Source organism: Podarcis pityusensis (assembly GCF_964106645.2).
Source record: "Podarcis pityusensis genome assembly, chromosome: 2".
NCBI classification, from domain to species: domain Eukaryota; kingdom Metazoa; phylum Chordata; class Lepidosauria; order Squamata; family Lacertidae; genus Podarcis; species Podarcis pityusensis.
In genome coordinates this window covers 125,908,409-125,928,221 of record NC_138029.1, presented here as the reverse complement: position 1 = coordinate 125,928,221, position 19,813 = coordinate 125,908,409, and the positions used below count along the sequence as shown (strand labels likewise).

The window sequence follows — 19,813 nt, the reverse complement described above, 5'->3', positions numbered from 1 at the left end:
ATGATATCTGCTGGAGGGGCAACCCCCCCCCCAAACCTATACATAAATTCCTGCAACAATACCCTGCAATGGGATTGAAAGGGTTACTGGATACTGATCCTCCCGGCCTCAGGGCTTCTCCAGACCTGACCAACTGCCCTGCCCCTTCCCACCTCCTGCCACCCCGTGTTGGTTTTTTGGGGGGTGGGGATGGGGCTAATGCAATGCAATGATTGGGGGATTTGGGGGAGGGGGAGAGAGCAGACAGGGAAGCTGCTGGACAGGTGGGGACACCCAAAGAATGAAGGGAGGTGGATGCACACCTGATTCGTGGCAGAGAAGACCCAGGGATTCTTACACACAAACACACACAGCCGTGCGCACACAGAACACAAGAAGGTCCCTGTAGCTGGATCAGGCCAGTTGCTCCCATCTCGCTCCGAATCCTGCCCTCCCAGTGGGAAACCAGATGCCCATTTTGGGGATCCTGCAAGGAGAATTTCAGCCCAAGAGCATCTCTCCCCTCCCTGCTCGGTGGTCCAGGCAGCAGCTGGAAAATGCTGTCTGCAGAGTTTGGAGTCTGTCTGGGTTTCTCTCAGGGACCAAAGGGTCTTGATCCGGCCGTGCTCCTCCTCCTCCTCCTCCAGAAACCCCCTCCCCCGTCAATGGGGTGGGCGTGGAGTTGGGCAACTTCGCAAGGGAGCCCAAAGGGGAGGAAGCCGAAGGCAGCGCCGTCACGTCCGGCTCCCATGCGAAAAGAGGAAGGGGCTACTCCCAGGAAGGGGGAGGAGGAAGTGGGGCAGAAGGAGCCCTTGGAGAAGCAAGAGATTTCGGAAAGGGGGACGCGGATGGCGAGAGAGGAGAAAGAGGTAAAGATTCGGCGGGGGGAGGGAGGAAAAGGACATAGAGACCCCTCTCTGTCCCCCCCCTCCGAAAAATCTCCTGTCCTGGGACGAAGGCGGGGTGGGGGCGATGGGGGTGGAAAGCAAGGGCCAGAGTCCCCCCTCCCCATAAAGCTCTTCTCCGAAGGGCTTGATCCATGCAATGCAGCTGCAAAGCAGGGACCCAACGCCTGCAGGGTTTCCCTTGCACCGTCTCCTTTGAAGCCCCCCCCCAAGGGCCCCCACCTTGAAGCAGGGCAGGGGGCGTGCCATGCCGGGGGGGGAGTTTTCGGTGTAGGGGAGACTCCAGAGAAGAGAGGGGGCAGAGGTTGTCTGAGGGTTGAATGGGAGCATCCCTGGGGCTGAGAAGCCAAGCCGATAATTGTTGGGGGGGGGGGGAAACATGGCCCTTTTCGGGGATGCCTCCATCTGGGGATGCCTGGAGGGGCTGCCTTGGCTTCTCAGTCCTGCCCAGGAATCTGCCACTCTTGAAGTTGACCTAGAGAAGGATTCCTGAAAAATCAGTGTGGGGGTGTGTGTGTCCAATTTCCCCTCCCACGTCTTTCCTGGGTGCAGTAGCGTAGCAACTCCCCCCCCCCCACACACACACAAGCAGCTGGGGCGGAGCTTATTTTGGAACGCTCTGCCTCATGAGACCAGGGCCCTGCAGGATCTGATTTCTTTCCGCAGGGCCTGTAAGACAGAGTTGTTCCGCCTGGCCTTTGGCTTGGAATCAACTTGATCCCCTTCCCCTCTTTCCTTTTTCCTTTCTCCTTCTGTGATGGAACTCCTATTTGGGGACTTGCCTGGCTCTTTTCTGGCCCACGTAGGACCAGTCTGGATAGTTGGCCTTGGTGAAGACCTGATGTTTTCATCCCCAATTAAGTTTTTGATTGAGTTTCCACTGAAAGGAGGCTGCATTTTAATGTTGTATTTTAATCTGGTTTTTAAGTTGTATTTTAATCAATTGTTTTTATACCTGGTGTTAGCCGCCCTGAGCCCAGTCTTTGTTGGGGAGGGCGGGGTATAAATAAAAATTATTATTATTATTATTATTATTATTATTATGCCACCCTGTGACCCCACCCGCCTGCCTTCCTTCAATACTCCCTAGAAGTTGAATCCCCTTCCCTACATTTTGTTCCAGGCAAGCTGTTGCATCTCCAGACACTGTGATCTTCCTTATTCCAAGTCAGGCCATTGGTCCACCGGGAGAAGAGAGGAGCAAGTGACAGAGTCCGTGTCAGGGTAAAAAGTGGGGTATAGATAAATATAAGAGTAATAACAATACTTCTAAGATTGCTTTAGGAGGTAGCAGTTGGAGGCAGCAGTTTAACAGTTGGAGCCTCTTGTGAATTCAGTATATGAATTCAGTAAATGAGCCCAGCCTGAGAAGAATGAGTGTCTGACAAGGACCTGGGAGACAGGGGGTTAAACTCCCCCCCCCCCCCGTCTGCCCTGAAGCTCCCTGGGGCACATTGCCTCTCTGCCTAACCTACCTCTTTGCAGGAAAAGGGGGGATTAGTAAATGACAAGGGAAACAAAAAACCCCGATAAAATATATAGGGAGAGCAGAGATAGATGAATGCACCAGGAAGATGTTAAATATCACAGAAGAAGGAGAAAACGGAATGCAGATACCGTATTTTTTGCCCCATGGGGTGCACCGGGCTATAGGGCGCACCTAGTTTTTTGGGGGGGGAAATAAAGGGAAAATTTTATTTTCCCCCTAGGCGCGGGGCTGGGGCAGGGGAAGCCCAAGCTTCCCCTGACCCCAGTCCCCAGAACAGGCTGCTATCTGCAAGCCTAGGAAGCCCGGTGGGAAGTCGTGCTTCTCCCCACTGCCAGCCTCCAAACCAGGTCGGGGAACAGTGGGATGGCGACGCTGCGCCTCCCCGCTGTCCCCCTAGCTTGTGGGGCTGCCCGATATCTGCCCGAAGCCCGGGGCACGCTGCGCAGCGCGCCCCAGGCTTCGGGATGCAGGCTGCTATCCGCAAGCCTTGGGAGCCCAGCGGGCACTCCCGCCAAGCTCCCAAGGCTTGCGGATAGCTTCCTGAAGCCTGAAGAGCGAGAGGGGTTGGTGCGCACCGACCCCTCTTGCTCTCCAGGCTTCAGCGAAAGCCTGCATTCGCCCCATAGGATGCACACACATTTCCCCTTCATTTTTGGACGGGAAAAAGTGCGTCCTATAGGGAGAAAAATACGGTATTTAGTATTTTCAGAGAAACCTCAGCAGAGCTCAATGTTACTTGGGAGTTCAAGGTGGAAATGGATACCAAAGGGTCTTCAGAGGTATTAATATTAATATTAATATTAATATTATTATACACCGCCCTATACCCAGAGGTCTCAGGGTGGTTCAAAACAAGACCACAACATATAAAATCAAACCAAAAGCAGTAACCCAATAACACCCCCTAAAAAAAAAATGCCACATTCTAAAAGGGTGTTGGATGTCAATGTGATCAACCAAAGGCCTTGTTAAAAAGGAATGTTTTTGCCTGGTTCCTAAAGGTGTATAATGACTGAATCAGGGGTTATGACTGAAATCTGTACTCCAACAACTATATAAATCCAAGATCCGCACACTAAATGGAAGTCTGGATAACATTCCCAAAGATGCCTGGCTTATCTTCCAGAAGATGGCCTGGGGATATTCCGTAAGGGAGTGTCTCTCAGGTTCTGAGTCGGAAAGGGAGCCAGGTACAATGACCCTGGTTAGAAGGTTGGTTTCTTCTTTATACTCACCTCTTGAATCTCTTCCTGATGAAACACCCCTGGTTCCGCCTCCTCTCTCTGGTGTCCTCCCCTTTCCCTTCTTCCCCACAATCAGGCCTCTGGAGCTTTAATATCCACCTTTGTTCTCTTCCTTACAGGATTTACATTCCTCCCACTCCAAAGCAGACGGTGGAGAAGACAATCAGAATTTTGGGTGACCATTTGAAATTTCATTGGGAATACAAAGAAACGATTTAAAGGTGTGGAATGTAGAATGTACTACAGTCAGTGAATGCATATCAACGAATGCACACAGTGGAGAAACAATTGGAAGGTATGGAGTACGTAAATAATTTCAGTGGGAGTCGGCAGCTTCAAAAACATCAACGGATTCACACAGGTGAGAAACCATTTAAATGTATGGAGTGTGGAAAGAGCTTCAATCGCGGTGTAGAACTTAATATACATCACCGAACTCACACGGGTGAGAAACCATATAAATGTATGGAGTGTGGAAAGAGCTTCAGTCATAGTAGCAACCTTCCAAGACACCAACGAACTCACACAGGGGAGAAACCATATAAATGTATGGAGTGTGGAAAGAGCTTCAGTCATAGTCAAACCCTTAAAGTGCATCATCGAACTCACACAGGTGATAAACCATTTAAATGTACGGAGTGTGGAAAGAGCTTCAGAGTTAATGGAAAACTTCGAAGACATCAACAAACTCACACAGGGGAGAAACCATTTAAATGTATGGAGTGTGGAAAGAGCTTCAGAGTTAATGGAAAACTTAGAAGACATCAACAAACTCACACAGGGGGAAAACCATTTAAATGTGCAGAGTGCGGAAAACCCTTCTGTAAAAGTGAATCACTTAGAAACCATCAACTGATTCATGCAGGGGAGACACCATTTAAATGTGCAGAGTGTGGAAAAAGCTTCTGTCATAGTAAAGCGCTTATAAAACATCAGCAGACCCACACAGGGGAGAAACCATTTAAATGTACGGAGTGTGGAAAGAGCTTCAGAGTTAATGGAAAACTTCGAAGACATCAACAAACTCACACAGGGGAGAAACCATTTAAATGTACGGAATGTGGAAAGAGCTTCCATAACAGTGGAAACCTTAATTCACATCATCGAACTCACACAGGTGAGAAACCATTTAAATGTATGGAGTGTGGAAAGAGCTTCAGAGTTAATGGAAAACTTAGAAGACATCAACAAACTCACACAGGGGAAAAACCATTTAAATGTGCAGAGTGTGGAAAAAGCTTCTGTCATAGTAAAGCGCTTATAAAACATCAGCAGACCCACACAGGGGAGAAACCATTTAAATGTACGGAATGTGGAAAGAGCTTCTCTTATAAGAACAAACTTAGAATACATCAACATACTCACACAGGGGAGAAACCATATAAATGTATGGAGTGTGGAAAGAGTTTCAGACATAGTAGCAACCTTTCAAGACACCAACGAACTCACACAGGGGAGAAACCATATAAATGTATGGAGTGTGGAAAGAGCTTCCATAGCAGTGAAAACCTTAATTCACATCATCGAATTCACACTGGTGAGAAACCATTCCGATGTATGGAGTGTGGAAAGAGCTTCTGTCAGAGTGGAGGCCTTACAAAGCATCAACAGTCTCACTTGGGAAGGAACCTTAAAATGTATTGATCGTGGAAAGAGCTTATTTCAGAGTGGAAGACTTAGAAAGTACCAACAAAAACAAATGGTTGAAACCGCTTAAATAGGACTGTGGAATGTGCTTCACTTATAATGGGGTGCTCAGAAAACCTCCACATACTCTCATTGGGGAGAAAGTCAATTGTAAGTGCAGGAGGTTTATGTGGAGTTCTGGTGTTTGTATAATAGATTTTAGAGGGGGACCCCACTAAACCCTAGAAATGAATAAATGCCAGGGGATTGAATAAAGTCGAAGCTGCAGAGCTGTGCTAGACGGAATTCCAGGCTGGCTTAGTGAAGAGGAAACCTGTTAATGTGACAAAATGAGTTGTTGGGCCATCTTGGACTGAAGATTCAAATGTTCTAAAGCAGGCATGTCCAACTCCCAAGAGACTGTGATCTACTCCCAGTATAAAAAAACTGACAGACATCTACCCATTGTCATTAATGGAATGGGGAAGCATGCGTGGGGTGGAAGGGGGGAGGCCAGAGTTGTGGAGCTTCCTTGGGGGAGAGGCTTTGGGGGGGCGGGTTGCAAGACTAGTGCAGCTTTTGGGGGACAAAAAACGCTAGAGGTAATCATGGAACTTTGGAGTGTCAGGCATAGCCCTACTGGCTTTAGCCCAAACATAGCAGTTTTCCTGCACAGCGAAGAAGCTAGTTGCGGCGGTAATGACTAGTCAGCTAGACTCAGAATAACTATTTACAGGATTTATTAAAAAGGAGAAAATAAAACCAGCAGAGTTTCTGCATACAAATAAAAGCAAAATAAATCCTCTCTTTCTCTCTCTTTCAAAACCATACACAGCACTTCTACTCCATCTCCTAACACACCTCACATCAAACTGTGCTAGCAAACCCTAGATAACAGAGTTGAGTGCTGGTCGTTAACCAATCAGAGTAAGTAGTTTCTAGGTCAAGCAGACCTGGGCTTTCTGCCAAGAGTAAATTGACACTGCCTTGAGTTAATTGTTTGAAGCCAGAATCTGCAAGTTTCCCATGAGAATCAATTAACAGAAACTGAACAGGTAATTTAAGCAGCAAAGCATGCATGGTAGGAATATACCAAGGGGGGTGGGGCTCTTTTACATTGAATTATCACTTTATGTCATCCCTCAATCGACCTATAACACACTGGCGGTCCACCTGTCGATCACAGTCCATCGGTTGGACACCTCTGTTCTAAAGGTTGCCCAGGTAACTGTGTTTTTGAGGTGACAGGGAAAGGAAGTCTGGGAGTCTGGTTGCGGGGAAGAAGAAGCAGAGAGAAGAGCCCAGATCCATCTTTGCGTAGGGTGGGTGGTGGCAGAGATGCCTTGGACTACAGAGCTGCATTGCTGTGGGGTACAAGCCACACTTGAGAGGACCGTGCTTTAAGATCTGGACACCCTCCATGCAGATTGAAGGTGTAAATAGGGGAATAAACCACATATATTGAAGTCGCGACAGTCGCCGCCGTGTCTTCCATTCTCCAAAGGAAAGCAGACCCCATGGGCTTGGCAGAGAGAGGAGCAGGCACCCGACTTTTGTAACAGTATGTAAAGTTGTGTAAATGTGTGTTTAAAGAAAGGAATGTTGTATCTCACAGTACTGAGTATAACATTTGATGTAAAAAGAATTGTTTCAAGCTGAACGCATCCTTTGGTTTATTTCTGTAAGGCATGGACTCGGATATAATGGTCAATCATAATGTTATAAATGTGTTATAGAAATTTGAAACCAGATCGCACTCTACAGCAAAAACCCAAAGTCAATTTTAAATTGCATTGGGAGCTTTTATTGTGTCCCCCCCTTGTGTGTTTTATATCTGTGTGGATCCAGCCCTTGGCCTGGGTATAAAGGATTGGCATGACTTAATACGACAGGTGGTTGGGACGCGGGTGGTGCTGTGGTCTAAACCACTGAGCCTCTTGGGTATGGGTAGGCAAATTAAGGCCCAGGGGCCAGATCCAGCCAAATCATCTTCTAAATCTGGCCCGCGGATGGTCCAGGAATAAGCGTGTTTTTACACGAGTAGAATGTGTCCTTTTATTCAAAATGCATCTCTGGGTTATTTGTGGGACATAGGAATTCATTTCCCCCTCCAAAATATAGTCCGGCCCCCCACAAGGTCTGAGGAACAGTGGACCGGCCCCCTGCTGAAAAAGTTTGCTGACCCCTGCTCTTGGGTTTGCCGATCAGAAAGTTGGCGTTTTGAATCCCCGCGATGGGGTGAGCTCCCATTGCTCCGTCCCAGCTCCTGCCAACCTAGCAATTTGAAAGCACGCCAAAAAGTGCAAGTAGATAAATAAGTACCACTCCGGCAGGAAGGTAAACAGTGTTTCCGTACGCTACTCTGATTTGGGGGTCCAATGCACCAGAAGTGGCTTAGTCATGCTGGCCACGTGACCCAGGAAAACAGTCTGCATGGCGGACAAACGCCGGCTCCCTCGGCCTGTAAAACGAGATGAGCGCCACAACCCAAGAGTCGTTCGCGACTGGACTTAACTGTCAGGGGTCCTTTACCTTTTACCTTTTACATGTGGTGGACAGGTGAGGCTCCATCCTGAACTCCTCTGCTGCCCTTGGTACAAGTTTGCATCAGGTATATGCCTGGCCCACAGACTACAGGTTTTGAAGATATTTGGGGGTTCTTTCCCTCTTCAGATCTTTTGGGGTTTTTTTGGGGGGGGGGTTGTAAATTTTTTCTTTTTGTTTTTACAAATATAAATTTATATAATCATTTGTTGAGATTCACTGAATCTCCTAACTTCCCCCCTTCCCTTACACGGGTCTTAATAACAATATTCATTCTAAGTGTGCTTTAAAGTCTGGTCAGGATTTTTTCTTCCTTCCATCTTTGGGCTAGTAGCATCCATACAGCAGTTTTCGCGTACATAAAGAGTCTTGTCTGTTCTTTTGGGATCTCGGCACCTATAATTCCTAATACAAAAGCTTCTGGGTTTTTTAAAAGAAAAGTTATTTAAAACTTTTTTTCCAATTCATTATATACCATTTCCCAAAATGATTTTATTACCTGTCCACCACATGTGATAAAAGGTTCCTTCCTTTTCCTTACACTTCCAGCAGATATTTGAACTTGTTCTGTACCTTTTAGCTAACTTAGGAGTCAAATACCACCAATACATCATTTTCATACAATTTTCTTTCAGCGTACATGTTGTAAACTTCAAATCTCCCAATCTGCCAGCTGTATGTTATGTCCTAAATTCTTTGCCCAATTTATCGTTACCGATTTAACCTTTTCATCTTTTGTGTTCCATACCAGGAGCAAGTTAGACATTTTTGACAGTATTTTAATAATGTTTTCTAGAAGTTGTTATTGGAATCTTGGTATCTCATAACTAAAACCTTTCTTTTTATCTATCTTAAAAATATCATTTAATTGCTAATACTGTGACCAATATATTACAGTCTCCTTTATATCTTCAAAGTCTTTTAATTTTAAGTGATTTTCAACTTAACAGACCTTTATATGTTGACCAATTACTTCTCATATTCAATTTTTTCAGGGATACAGTGGTACCTCGGGTTACATATGCTTCAGGTTACATACGCTTCAGGTTGCAGACTCCACTAACCCAGAAATATTACCTCGGGTTAAGTACTTTGCTTCAGGATGAGAACAGAAATCGTGCGGTGGTGGCGCGGCGGCAGCAGGAGGCCCCATTAGCTAAAGTGGTGCTTCAGGTTAAGAACAGTTTCAGGTTAAGTATGGATCTCCGGAACAAATTAAGTACTTAACCTGAGGTACCACTGTATTGCCTTCAAAGGGGAAAGCTACCTAGGTGGTTTTTCCTCAAACAGATTTTTATACTTCTCCCATACCCTAAAAATTGATTTTCCTATTACTGTATTTTTCGCTCCATAGGACGCACTTTTTTACTCTGTGTCTGTGTGTCCTATGGAGCGAATGTGTGGTCCCTAGAGCCAAATTGCCGAGTGTGGCACGCTCTTGGACTGCTCTTTGGTGGTGGTGGTGGAGCCGCGCTCCTCTGCCAGCAGCCGCGGGCAGCCTGCCCCACGCTCCTGGGCTGCTGAATGCAGGTGGGGGGGTGCTGCTCTGCCAGCAGCCTGCCCTTTTCCCCTCAAGGTTTGGAGCAGCGGGCAGGCTGTTCACTGAGAGAGGGGAGGAAGAGGACGGAGAGGAGGGGGACCAAGAAGCTGGGTGAAGGGAGAGGTACCACCGTAGGTTGCCGTGAGTGGAGAGTCATGGTAGAGGGCAAAGGAGAGGGAGCAGGGAAGGGGAGAAATTGCAGACGTCACCTGAGGAGTTTGGGTGAAAGGGATGGAGAGGAGGAGGCTGGAAAAGGGGACTGTTCTGCTTGGGGAGGGGGAGAAAAAAGTGGGGAGGAAAGCCTCCCAAGCCCACCGCTGAGAGGCTCTGCTCAGCTGTTTCTTGACTGTAATTCAAGTAAAGGGAATGTTTGCGAGCAGCGGGCAGGCTGTTCGCTGAGAGAGGGGAGGAAGAGGACTGAGAGGAAAAAATGTGGCATTAGCAATGCTTTGGATGGAAATGAAGATGGTATTTTACATGAAGATAGCGAAGAAAGTGATGTCAGTGATTGTGAGCAACTGAGCTTCATAAATTCTGACTCTAGCAGTGATGAGTTCTTGGGGTTCACAGAAGACTAGAAGAGTACTCAAACCTTAAAGTCTCTCTTCATTTGTTAATGACAGTGATGATGGTTCTTAATGCCATTGTTGACTGCTGTTCACTTTACATGGCTGTAATATGATTCTGATATACCGGTTGTTTATTAAATACAGTAGTTTATACAACATTTGATTCAGAATATTTTTTTCTTGTTTTCCTCCTCAAAAAACTAGGTGTGCGCTTTGGTCGGGTGCGTTCTATAGAGCGAAAAATACATGTATGATTCTGAAAAGCTTTATGCATCTTTGTTTATTCGAAGCATAAATATGCATGCCATCCAAACCTATTTTTATGACCTTCTAAATCTAAAATATCTACATTCGTGGACTTCCTGTTTGTCCGCCATGGCGATCAGCTGCGCCCACATCATGCCTGTTCAAATCACTACATTTTAAGTCCACCCCCGGGGGAGCCGAGAACCCATCCTTTTGTGAGGGTGACATGCAGCAGTGCTTCTACTTCTTAAAAAATAAAAGAAGATAAAATCCTAGCAACAAAGTTGGCTAGGAAGTGCGTTGGCCGCTGAGGGCAAGTGGTGACTGGTTCCCCTGTTCGAAGCCACGTCTGTTGGGAGAGATGGAAAGGGGACCATCAGCATATGGGAAGAATCACCCATCTGAAATCCCGGGTGCTGCTGCCAGTCAGTGAAGGGATTCCTGGCCTAGATCGACCAATTACCTGACTCCCTAGAAGGCAGCTTGCTGTGCATTGGAGCTGCTTTCCAGAAAAAAGGTTGGACTTCTGAGGCCTAACAGAATGTATTAATGCCAAGTCAAGGTGCTGCAGTGGCTCCCGTGTTGGACCTGGGAGACCAGGGCTACCATCTGATCACTAGGCGACGCAAGAAAGGTGACCCGAGGTCCCGGAAAATGATCTTTTGTGGGTACGAGCCTGGGACAAAAGGGTGGAGGTTTGCCTATCCAGAAGGCGATCAGTTCAGGATTCTAATCAGCAGAAGTGCTGAGTTCTGTGAGCAGAGTGGTTGGTCAAGGATCCATGCGAATCCTGACGTTCTCTCAGAGTGTCTGTTTGATTCTGCTGAGGAGGGAGAGTTAGAAGCTGAACCTGTTGATGAGGACCAGGTCTCTGACCAGGGTTCCAGAAGAGTCTTGCAGACAGTTGCCTGTACCTGAAGGGGTCAGGAGGGACACAGGAAGCGATTCTGGTGTTTGTAGATGATATTCTGTACGTGGCACAGACAAATAGACAGGTGCAAGGTTTTGCCAAAGAGCTTGGTAAGAAGTTTAAGCTCAAAAATCTTGGTCCCATTCAGGTTTATCTAGGCGTTAGGATAGACAGGTCTGAGAACGGGAGTTTCTTGCTCAGTCAGGAAGGCAAGATTGAGCAGTTGCTTGAGAAGTTCCGGATGTCTGACTGTGCAGGGGTCAGAACGCCCATGGAGACCAACTTCGTGAAGGACAGTCAGCTTGGGGAGCATTCTGAGTTCCAAAACCCTGAGGTGTTTCAGTCAGCGCTAGGGAGTCTGTTGTATCTCTCTCAGTGGAGCAGACCAGACATAGCGTTTGCTGTGTGTTAGGTCGTGGGTTGACATAGCAGCCGGCACAGCGATTTCTTCAAGTAGCTCTTTATTATGGCAAGCTGGAATAGAACTGACTGCGAACAGCTCAGCCGGCCTGTATTTATAGGCAGCCGGCTGTCAACATTGTAACCACAACAGCCCAGAGTTCCCGCCTAAAATAACAGACGCGGACCTGAGTGAAAACTATCTACAGACCTGAGTGAAAACTATATACAGTATCCCCCTGTTGGCCCAGGGTGAAACTACACTACATAACACCCCTCCCCACCGAGATAAGGCGTTAGTTACAATCGTAATGGTTTCCTTATATACAGCACTACGCGTAATGGTTCAATTAAGCACAAAAGCATATCGGTTACATTTCCCATACTTAGACCAACAGTGATACCTGTCCAACAACATAGTCCTTTAAATAAGTTGGGCGCTTGGAAACTCTGCCAGACCGCCGGGGACTGGTAGCCAAGTCCGGAGGGCCACACAGTTCTCGCTGAGGCTGTGGTGCGACCCTAGGTGGCGTTGGAACCAACTCCCCTGGATCCGCTGCTGTGGGTGGAGCCTCCGCAAGTGGAGTGGTCTGAGTCTGTTCTGAAACGGCTTGGTTCGGCTCCACGCTGGCAGCTTGCGAGGGAGGTGTAGGTGGGGCCTCGCCATCTGTACGTGTCTCTTCTGGAGCCGCAAGCGCAGTTGGGGGCACCTCGGTAGTGTCCAAGTCCCCAACCCTGCGCCTAAGCTGGTCTATGTGCCGTCGCCACAAGCGTCCGTCTTCGAGTGCCACCTGGTACGAGCGAGGTCCAGTGACTCCCACTACTGTGGCTGGCACCCAAGGGATGTCCCCCACATAGTTCCGGGCAAAGACCTGGTTTCCTGGGACAAATGACCGTGGTGCGTTGGCACAGCCTGGGGGTTCAGCCACGGCAAAGTCTGGGTGTAGCCGGTCGAGCGGTGACCTGAGGCGGCGGCCCATAAGCAGTTCAGCAGGACTCCTCCCTGTGGCCGCATGAGGGGTGATGTGTTGCACGAACAAGTATTCGGCGACCCGCTCATGCCAGTCTCCCCGGTCCAGGCGCGCCAGTGCCTCTTTTGTCGAGCGCACCATTCTTTCCGCTTGCCCGTTGCTGGATGGATGAAAGGGTGCCGTTAGGGCATGGCGGATGCCCAGTCCCAAAAGATACCGCTCAAACGTGCCTGACGTGAACTGCGGTCCGTTGTCAGAGACAAGGACATCAGGACACCCATGCGTTGCAAACAGGCCTCGCAGCACCCGGATGACAGCTTCGGTAGTGGTGGAGGGCATCAGGGCGACCTCCAGCCATTTGGAATAGGCGTCCACCACTACCATAAAGGTCCGGCCGTGAAAGGGGCCAGCCAGATCGATGTGCACCCTCGACCAGGGTGTCTTTGGCGTCTCCCAGGTGTGTCCCTTAGCTGCCGGTGGTGCAGGCCTCGACTCCTGGCACGCTTGACAGGCGGACACCCAGGCAGTGATGGCATCGTCCATATTAGGCCACCAGACGTAACACCGAGCCAATGCCTTCATTTTGACAATTCCCGGGTGGCCAACGTGCAGAGCCTCCAGGACGCGCTGACGGAGTCCCTGGGGAATCACGACGCGGTCTCCCCACAGCAGGCAGCCGCGATGAGCTGAGAGTTCATGTTGTCTGGTTGCGAAGGGCTGGAACTCCGATGCAACAGGCCCTTGTGGCCACCCCCTCCACACCCAGTTGAGCACCCGGCTGATGGTGCGATCCTGGGCAGATGCGGAGGCCACAGTGGCAGCCGATACAGGCGCTGCCGGAAGATCCTCAATCAGAAGGAGCGATGAAGCTGGAGCCGGGTCTTCCACAAATGCTGGAAGAGGGCAACGGCTGAGGGCGTCGGCATGGCCCATCGATTTCCCCGGGCGATGGATGAGCCGGTAGTGGTAGGCAGCCAGGAAAACAGTCCATCGCAGCATGCGTGGTGAGAGGACCGGTGGAGTTGGACGATCACCGGCGAGGAGGCCCAGGAGTGGCTTGTGGTCAGTGATGAGGTCAAAAGTCCTGCCATAGAGGTATTCATGGAACCTCTTCACTCCAGCCACAAGTGCTAATGCCTCCTTGTCGAGCTGGCTGTAATTCCGTTCCGTCGGAGATAGTGTCCTGGAAAAGTAGGCGAGCGGTGCTTCTCTTCCATCTGGAAAACGGTGACTAAGGACAGCACCGATGCCAAAAGGTGAGGCGTCGCAGGCAAGGACCAGCGGCCTGGATTCACTGTACTGTACCAGCACACTGTCTGAAGAAAGGAGAGCCTTGACCGCGTTGAAGGCCGCCGTCTCCCGATGACCCCAGGCCCAAGGCGTCTTAGTGCTAAGGAGTCGGTGAAGAGGCTCAGCCACTGTGGCTTTGTGGGGCAGGAACATGTTATAAAAGTTCAGCAGCCCCAGGAATGCCTGCAACTCCGTTTTGTTCTTTGGGGTGGGGGCCTGCTGGATAGCGCGGATCTTGGATGTGGTTGGATGAAGACCGGAGGCATCGATAAGATAGCCCAGGAACTCTACCTGTGGAACGGCGATCTGGCACTTGTCCCTCTTTACCTTGAGCCCGGCCTCCTGGAACCTGGTCAGCACGGCACGGAGGCGCTCGAACAGCTGCTGGTGTGAGTCTGCAGACACCAAGACGTCATCAAAATATGGTACCACGCCCGGAAGCCCTTGCAGGAGACGCTCCATAAGGCTTTGGAAGATGCCAGGAGCCACACTCACCCCGAACTGCAACCGGCGGCAACGGAAAGCCCCCCGGTGGGTGACGATCGTCTGGGCTTCAGCAGTGGCATCATCGACTGGCAGTTGTTGATAGGCTTGGGCAAGGTCCAGCTTAGCGAAGACCTTACCCTCACCCAGGGAATGCAGCAGGTGTTGGACAACAGGAACCGGGTAAGCGTGCTGCTGAAGTGCCTTGTTGATCGTGCACTTGTAGTCAGCGCAGATTCTCATCGACCCATCTGGCTTGACAGGCGTGACGATGGGGGTTTCCCACTTTGCGTGGTCAACCGGCTCCAAAACTCCTTGGGCGATCAGTTTGTCCAGTTGTTCGTCCACCTTAGCCTTGAGAGCAAAGGGAACCCGGCGTGGCTTTAGCTTGATGGGGGCGACTTGTGGATCAAGGCTAAAGGAGATGGGCGTACCTGTATATTGGCCCAAGGTGCCGTCAAAAACCTCGGCAAAGTCTTTGACCAGACCCTCAGTCTCTGCGTTAGAGATGCAGTTGATGCCGGTGACTTCCAGGCCGAGGGCATCAAACCAGTCTAGCCCTAGGAGGCTTGGCCGCTGACCTTCGACCACCACCAACCGGAGCAGGCCCGAAAAATCCTTGAAGGCGATCCGGAACCGGCCAACGCCTACCACGGGAATGTCGTTTCCCTGGTAGTCTCTCAGGTGTACGCGGTGAGAGTCGAGTTGCCTTTTGGACACTCTGGGTACCAGTCTTTTGATGGTGCTCCATGACACGATGGACAGGGCAGACCCGGTGTCGATCTCCATGTCACATGGAGCTCCTTCAATGAGCACCGTGACGTTCAGCTTGCGTCGCGTAGGCGAGTCGGTTTGGCCAATCGTGGTTCCAGACGGGCAGCGGCAGTTGGTGAGAGCGAAACAACTTTCCTTGGCAGACTGGAGTGAAGACTTGGACTTGCGAGTCGATGAAGGGGGGGTGTCAGACGGAGCCGATCGGCAGACCTTAGCGATGTGGCCCCTTCTGGAACACTTCCTACAGATGGCGTCTCTGAATCGACACTGGGCACGGGAATGGTTGCCTCCGCAGCCAGCACATTCCGGTTGGCCCTTGGACTTCAGTTGGAACTTCCTGCGCTCCCGCTTTGTCTGGTGCACGTCATCGTCTTCACTGGAGGATGCCTCCTCACTGCTGGCCTCTTCATGATGCACCGGAACTGGCTCCCTAGCAAGACGCGGGCTGCTGGACTTGCGGATCTCCTGGGCGGAGCGTTCAGCAGCTTCTGAGGCCACAGCCTCCTCAATGGCTTTCTGTAGCGTGAGGTCTGGCTTGGCTAGGAGGCGCCGTTGCAGATGGATGTCCCGGACCCCGCAGACGATTCGATCCATCAGGGCATCGTCTAAGTCTCGGAACTCACAGTGCATTGCAGCCTGTCGCAGGGCGGTGGTGTAGTTGTTGATTGACTCCCCCTCTGCCTGGTTCCGGTGGTAGAACGCATGGCGGGCAGCAATCTTGGACGGCTTTGGTGCGTAGTGGTTGCGGAGCTTCTCTTGGATCGTGTCCCATGGTGTTGCCTGGACTGCTTCAGGCGCAACCAACGCTCGGGCCGTCTCAAACACCTCAGGCCCACAGAGGCTGAGGAATAGGCCCCGCTTCCGCTCCTGTGATACTGCTGTCAGCTCGTTGGCTTGGAGGTAGCAGTCGAACCGAGCGAGGTAGGAGTCCCATGATTCAGAGGCTGGCGCAAACGGCGGTAGAGGCACAAGTGAAGCCATGATTCCGATGCCGGCGTGAAGGGCGATGGATGGAACACAGTGCTCTAGCCAGAACAGTCAGCTCTGAATTGGTTCTGCCCAGTGATTTCGCTCAGTGATTTCGCTCTGTGATTCAGCTCAGTGATTCAGCTCAGTTCAGAGGCTGGCCGCATCTGGCTGTGCTCTGATGTCCATCGATCCCACCTTCGTCGCCAGTGTTAGGTCGTGGGTTGACATAGCAGCCGGCACAGCGATTTCTTCAAGTAGCTCTTTATTATGGCAAGCTGGAATAGAACTGACTGCGAACAGCTCAGCCGGCCTGTATTTATAGGCAGCCGGCTGTCAACATTGTAACCACAACAGCCCAGAGTTCCCGCCTAAAATAACAGACGCGGACCTGAGTGAAAACTATCTACAGACCTGAGTGAAAACTATATACAGTATCCCCCTGTTGGCCCAGGGTGAAACTACACTACATAACACTGTGAATCTGCTCAGCAGGGAGGCTACAAAGCCCAGTGTGAATGCCTGGCAAGGCATCAAGAGAGTGTTGAGGTATTTGCAGGATACCAAAGAGTTTTGCCTCACGTTGTCGGCTGAAGGTGACACACGGCTTACGTGCTGGAGTGACAGCGATTGGGCATCTCTTGGGGACAGGAAGTCTGTGTCTGGGCTGGTGGTAAAGTTCGGGGAATCCCTGATTGGGTGGAAGTCCCGGAAGCAAAGTCTTATAGCGCTTTCTTCCACTGAGGCTGAGTTCAGTGCGTTGTCGGATTTGTGCAGGGAGTTGGACTTCTACCGGTGCTTGATCCAAGAGATCTGTGGGGATTGTTACTTGCCCATAACTGTTTGGGGAGACAATCAACCTTGTCTTAGGTTGGCAGAATCTGGATAATTCAAGTCCAGAACCAAGCATTTGGACATACGTTTCCAGAATGTATGTCAGAGTGTCCAAGCAGGTTGGATACAGCTCAAGTATTGTTCGAGCCGGGAGAACCTAGCTGATGGGTTTACCAAACCCTTGACCTTCCAGCGACATGGGGAGTTCTGTGAAGGGTTGTGTTTGGGGTGAGTTATACTCACAGTTTCCCTCAGGATGCAAGACGAGAGGGGGTGTGAGGAGAATCAGAACTTACAGGGTTAAACAGTTCTGTGTGACGTCTCACATTCTGAGGCGTGGTTTGGTTCACATACGGGAATCTTTCTTTGTGTGTGAGTTTCCTTTCGTTTTTGGCTGAGAGACGAAAGAAATGTCTGCTCTCTCGCCGGGACTGATTTATGATGTTTTTCTTCACATTAAAGGCTGTTAGAGATGAGCAAGAGGCCTGCGTTCAGTCTGATTTATTATCCACACACACAAGGCAACACTTTCTACCGCTGCTAAGAACTCTGCTGAGAGCTTCAAAGAGCTCAAGTTTTCTATCGGCACAAGCGTCCATCGGCACAGGGGAAGCGTGCCGGGCGCCATCTTATCTCACAATTAATGCCATGTCAAGGTGCTGGCAGTGGCTCCCGTGTTGGACCTGGGAGACCAGGGTTACCATCTGATCACTAGGCGACGTTGGGCCACCCACTGCAGTACAGCGCAGCCTATCTCACAGGGTGGTTGTGAGGATAAAAAGGGAGGTGGAGAATCACAGAGGTCACCTTGACCTCCTTGGAGGAAAGGGGAGATGATGATGGTGATGGTGATGATGATTCATACCCTGCCCATCTGGCTGGATTTCCCCAGCCACTCTGGGCGGCTTTCAACAGAATATTAAAAACACATTACAACCTTAGACACTAAAAACTTCCCTAAACAATACCTTCTAAAAGTTTATCTCCTTGACATCTGATGGGAGGGTCTTCCACAGGGAGGGCGCCACAACCAAGAGGCCCTCTGCCTGGTTCCCTGTAACTTCTCACAGTGAGGGAACCGCCAGAAGACCCTCAGATGAGGACCTCAGTGTCCCGTCTGGATGATGGGGGTGGTGACGCTCCATCGGATGTACGGGGCCGAGGCTGTTTAAAGCCTTAAAGGTCAGCACCAACACTTTGAATTGTGCTCGGAAACGTACTGGGGGCCAATGTAGGTCTTTCAGGACCAGTGTTACACGGTCTCGGCGGCCACTCCCAGTCACCAGTTCAGGTGCTGCATTCTGGATTGGTTGTAGTTTCTGGGTCACCTTCAAAAGTAGTAGAGCACGTTGCAGTAGTCCAAGCGGGAGATAACTAGAGCATGCACCACTCTGGGGAGACAGTCTGCGGGCAGGTAGGGTCTCAGCCTGCGTACCAGATGGGGCTGGTAGACAGCTGCCCTGGACACAGTACACCCTGCCCCTACTTGTAATCATAAATGCACAAACAGTCTCCCTTCAAAGATTGCCTGCACGCATGAAGTAAGGGGCCGAAAGTGCAGGCACAGCAGTCTGGAGGAGCAGACATTTCCTGTTGTGGAAGTGAACATTTCCTGACTAACAATTGAAGGGGGACAGTCAGTTAGGTTACCCTAAAAATCGGTTTGTGAATTCCCCCCCCCAAACCAGGCCTCAAAGCCTCAAGCACTTTTCAAACTGCACTTTTCATTTTCTCTAAGGCTAAAAAAGCTTTTAGCTAAGCATTTTCTATGTAACAAAGGTAGCTGAATTAAAACAATGCCTTTCGCTCTCAGGCCAACTGACCTTGGCAATAGCACATTTAGCTTGTTGCAAACTCTCTTCCGGGAACAGAGCCAGGGAACAAGATAAACATTTCTATGTAAACCTATGAAGGGGGAAGAGGAAAAAAGGGGGATAAAAACCTGCTTGTAAAATGTTTTCAGCTGCCTGTTTTGTGAATCCATCACACAGGTGCCTCTGCCCGCCCCCCCAGGAATGGCAGAATAAAGCTCTTTCTCTGGATTTAACCCCTCGGTGTCGTTTGACTCTTTTGTCTCTCCCCGGGCGCAACGCTTTCCTACCCATGGTTAAAGGGCCTAGAAAGGCTACACAATGAGCCTCTATTTTTGCAGTATTAATAAAGCAGCAGTATTAGGCTATAGGATGCGCAGGCACAGTAGTATGTTGAAGTTTGGTAAGAGTTATGTCAGCAGAATTAAGGTTACAGGCTTGGAACGCAGTTGCAGCCAGCAGCAGGGTGCTTATTTTCCAAATAAGGGAATGAAAAGTTTGGGCGACTTATAATTGGTTTTGTATTATTTTCTTTGTCTGTGAAACTGACCCCTGCGGGCAACGCCCTAGGGTCCAGACTTTGGGAACAATCTCTTTGAAACACTCTGCTGCACAGCAAAATAAAGGAACTTTTGACTCTCCTCTCATGTTTCTGATTGGTAAGAACCAGGAAGAACAGGGGTTTTTCCGGCAACACTGTCACTGAAACTCTTTTGAGTACCAACATTTAGCCTACCCACAAGCACATCAAATATCAACATAAAGGATGTCTGGAGCAAAACAGCTGAATGTATAGCCTTCATCTTAGAACTACTGCTTTTCTTTCACCTATACACGTTTCCCTAGAAATCAGATTTCCTATGATCTAAAAGAAATTTCCCTCTGGCAATTGTAAAGATAACCAATCATTTTGGATACATATTATGGGCTATAGGTATTGCCACACAGGGTCTTCCCTTGCTGAGAGACTCAGGTTTGCATTGAGTTTACGGATAAGCTGAGATTTGAAAAGGTCTCAGCCTGCGTACAAGATGGAGCTGGTAGACAGCTGCCCTGGACACAGAATTGACCTGCGCCTCCATGGACAGCTAAGCATTTTTCTGCATTGCAGATGATTGGACTAGAAGACTTCCAGACTCCCTTCCAACTCTACAACTCTATGAATACAGGTAAACTCAGAAAAAGGCAAAATATATAAAGGCCAAGCCATTTGTGTTCAATCAGGAGAGACAC

General features: G+C 49.7%; 1 protein-coding gene and 1 long non-coding RNA gene across 6 annotated transcripts; one reads left to right on the top strand and one right to left on the bottom strand.

Annotated features, from left to right (window-relative positions):
• Positions 1 to 625: 625 nt before the first annotated feature.
• On the top strand, positions 626 to 10,052 carry LOC308469845 (uncharacterized protein). Of its 5 annotated transcripts, none has more exons than XM_080992865.1 (3): positions 626 to 848; positions 3,737 to 4,062; positions 4,147 to 10,052. In XM_080992865.1, the coding sequence occupies exons 2-3, from the start codon at positions 3,885 to 3,887 to the stop codon at positions 5,259 to 5,261; spliced, it is 1,293 nt and encodes a 430-aa protein (XP_080848991.1). In that variant the 5' UTR covers positions 626 to 848; positions 3,737 to 3,884; the 3' UTR covers positions 5,262 to 10,052. The 5 variants fall into 5 exon arrangements, 4 of the variants coding, with proteins under 4 accessions (XP_080848991.1, XP_080848989.1, XP_080848990.1 ...); XR_013982143.1 differs by having other exon boundaries at positions 631 to 848; positions 3,737 to 5,845; positions 6,299 to 10,052; XM_080992863.1 differs by adding an exon at positions 2,008 to 2,096 and having other exon boundaries at positions 631 to 848; positions 3,737 to 10,052.
• LOC308470249 lies at positions 5,967 to 19,382 on the bottom strand. The gene is made up of 2 exons (XR_013982302.1): positions 17,453 to 19,382; positions 5,967 to 10,730 (listed from the first exon to the last, which is right to left on the bottom strand). It is a non-coding gene; the product is annotated as an uncharacterized lncRNA (long non-coding RNA).
• Positions 19,383 to 19,813: the final 431 nt, after the last annotated feature.

Bases quoted from the DNA above. Each gene is read 5' to 3' on its own strand.
- LOC308469845 (XM_080992862.1), top strand. From the start codon at position 3,885: ATGCACACAGTGGAGAAACAATTGGAAGGTATGGAGTACGTAAATAAT.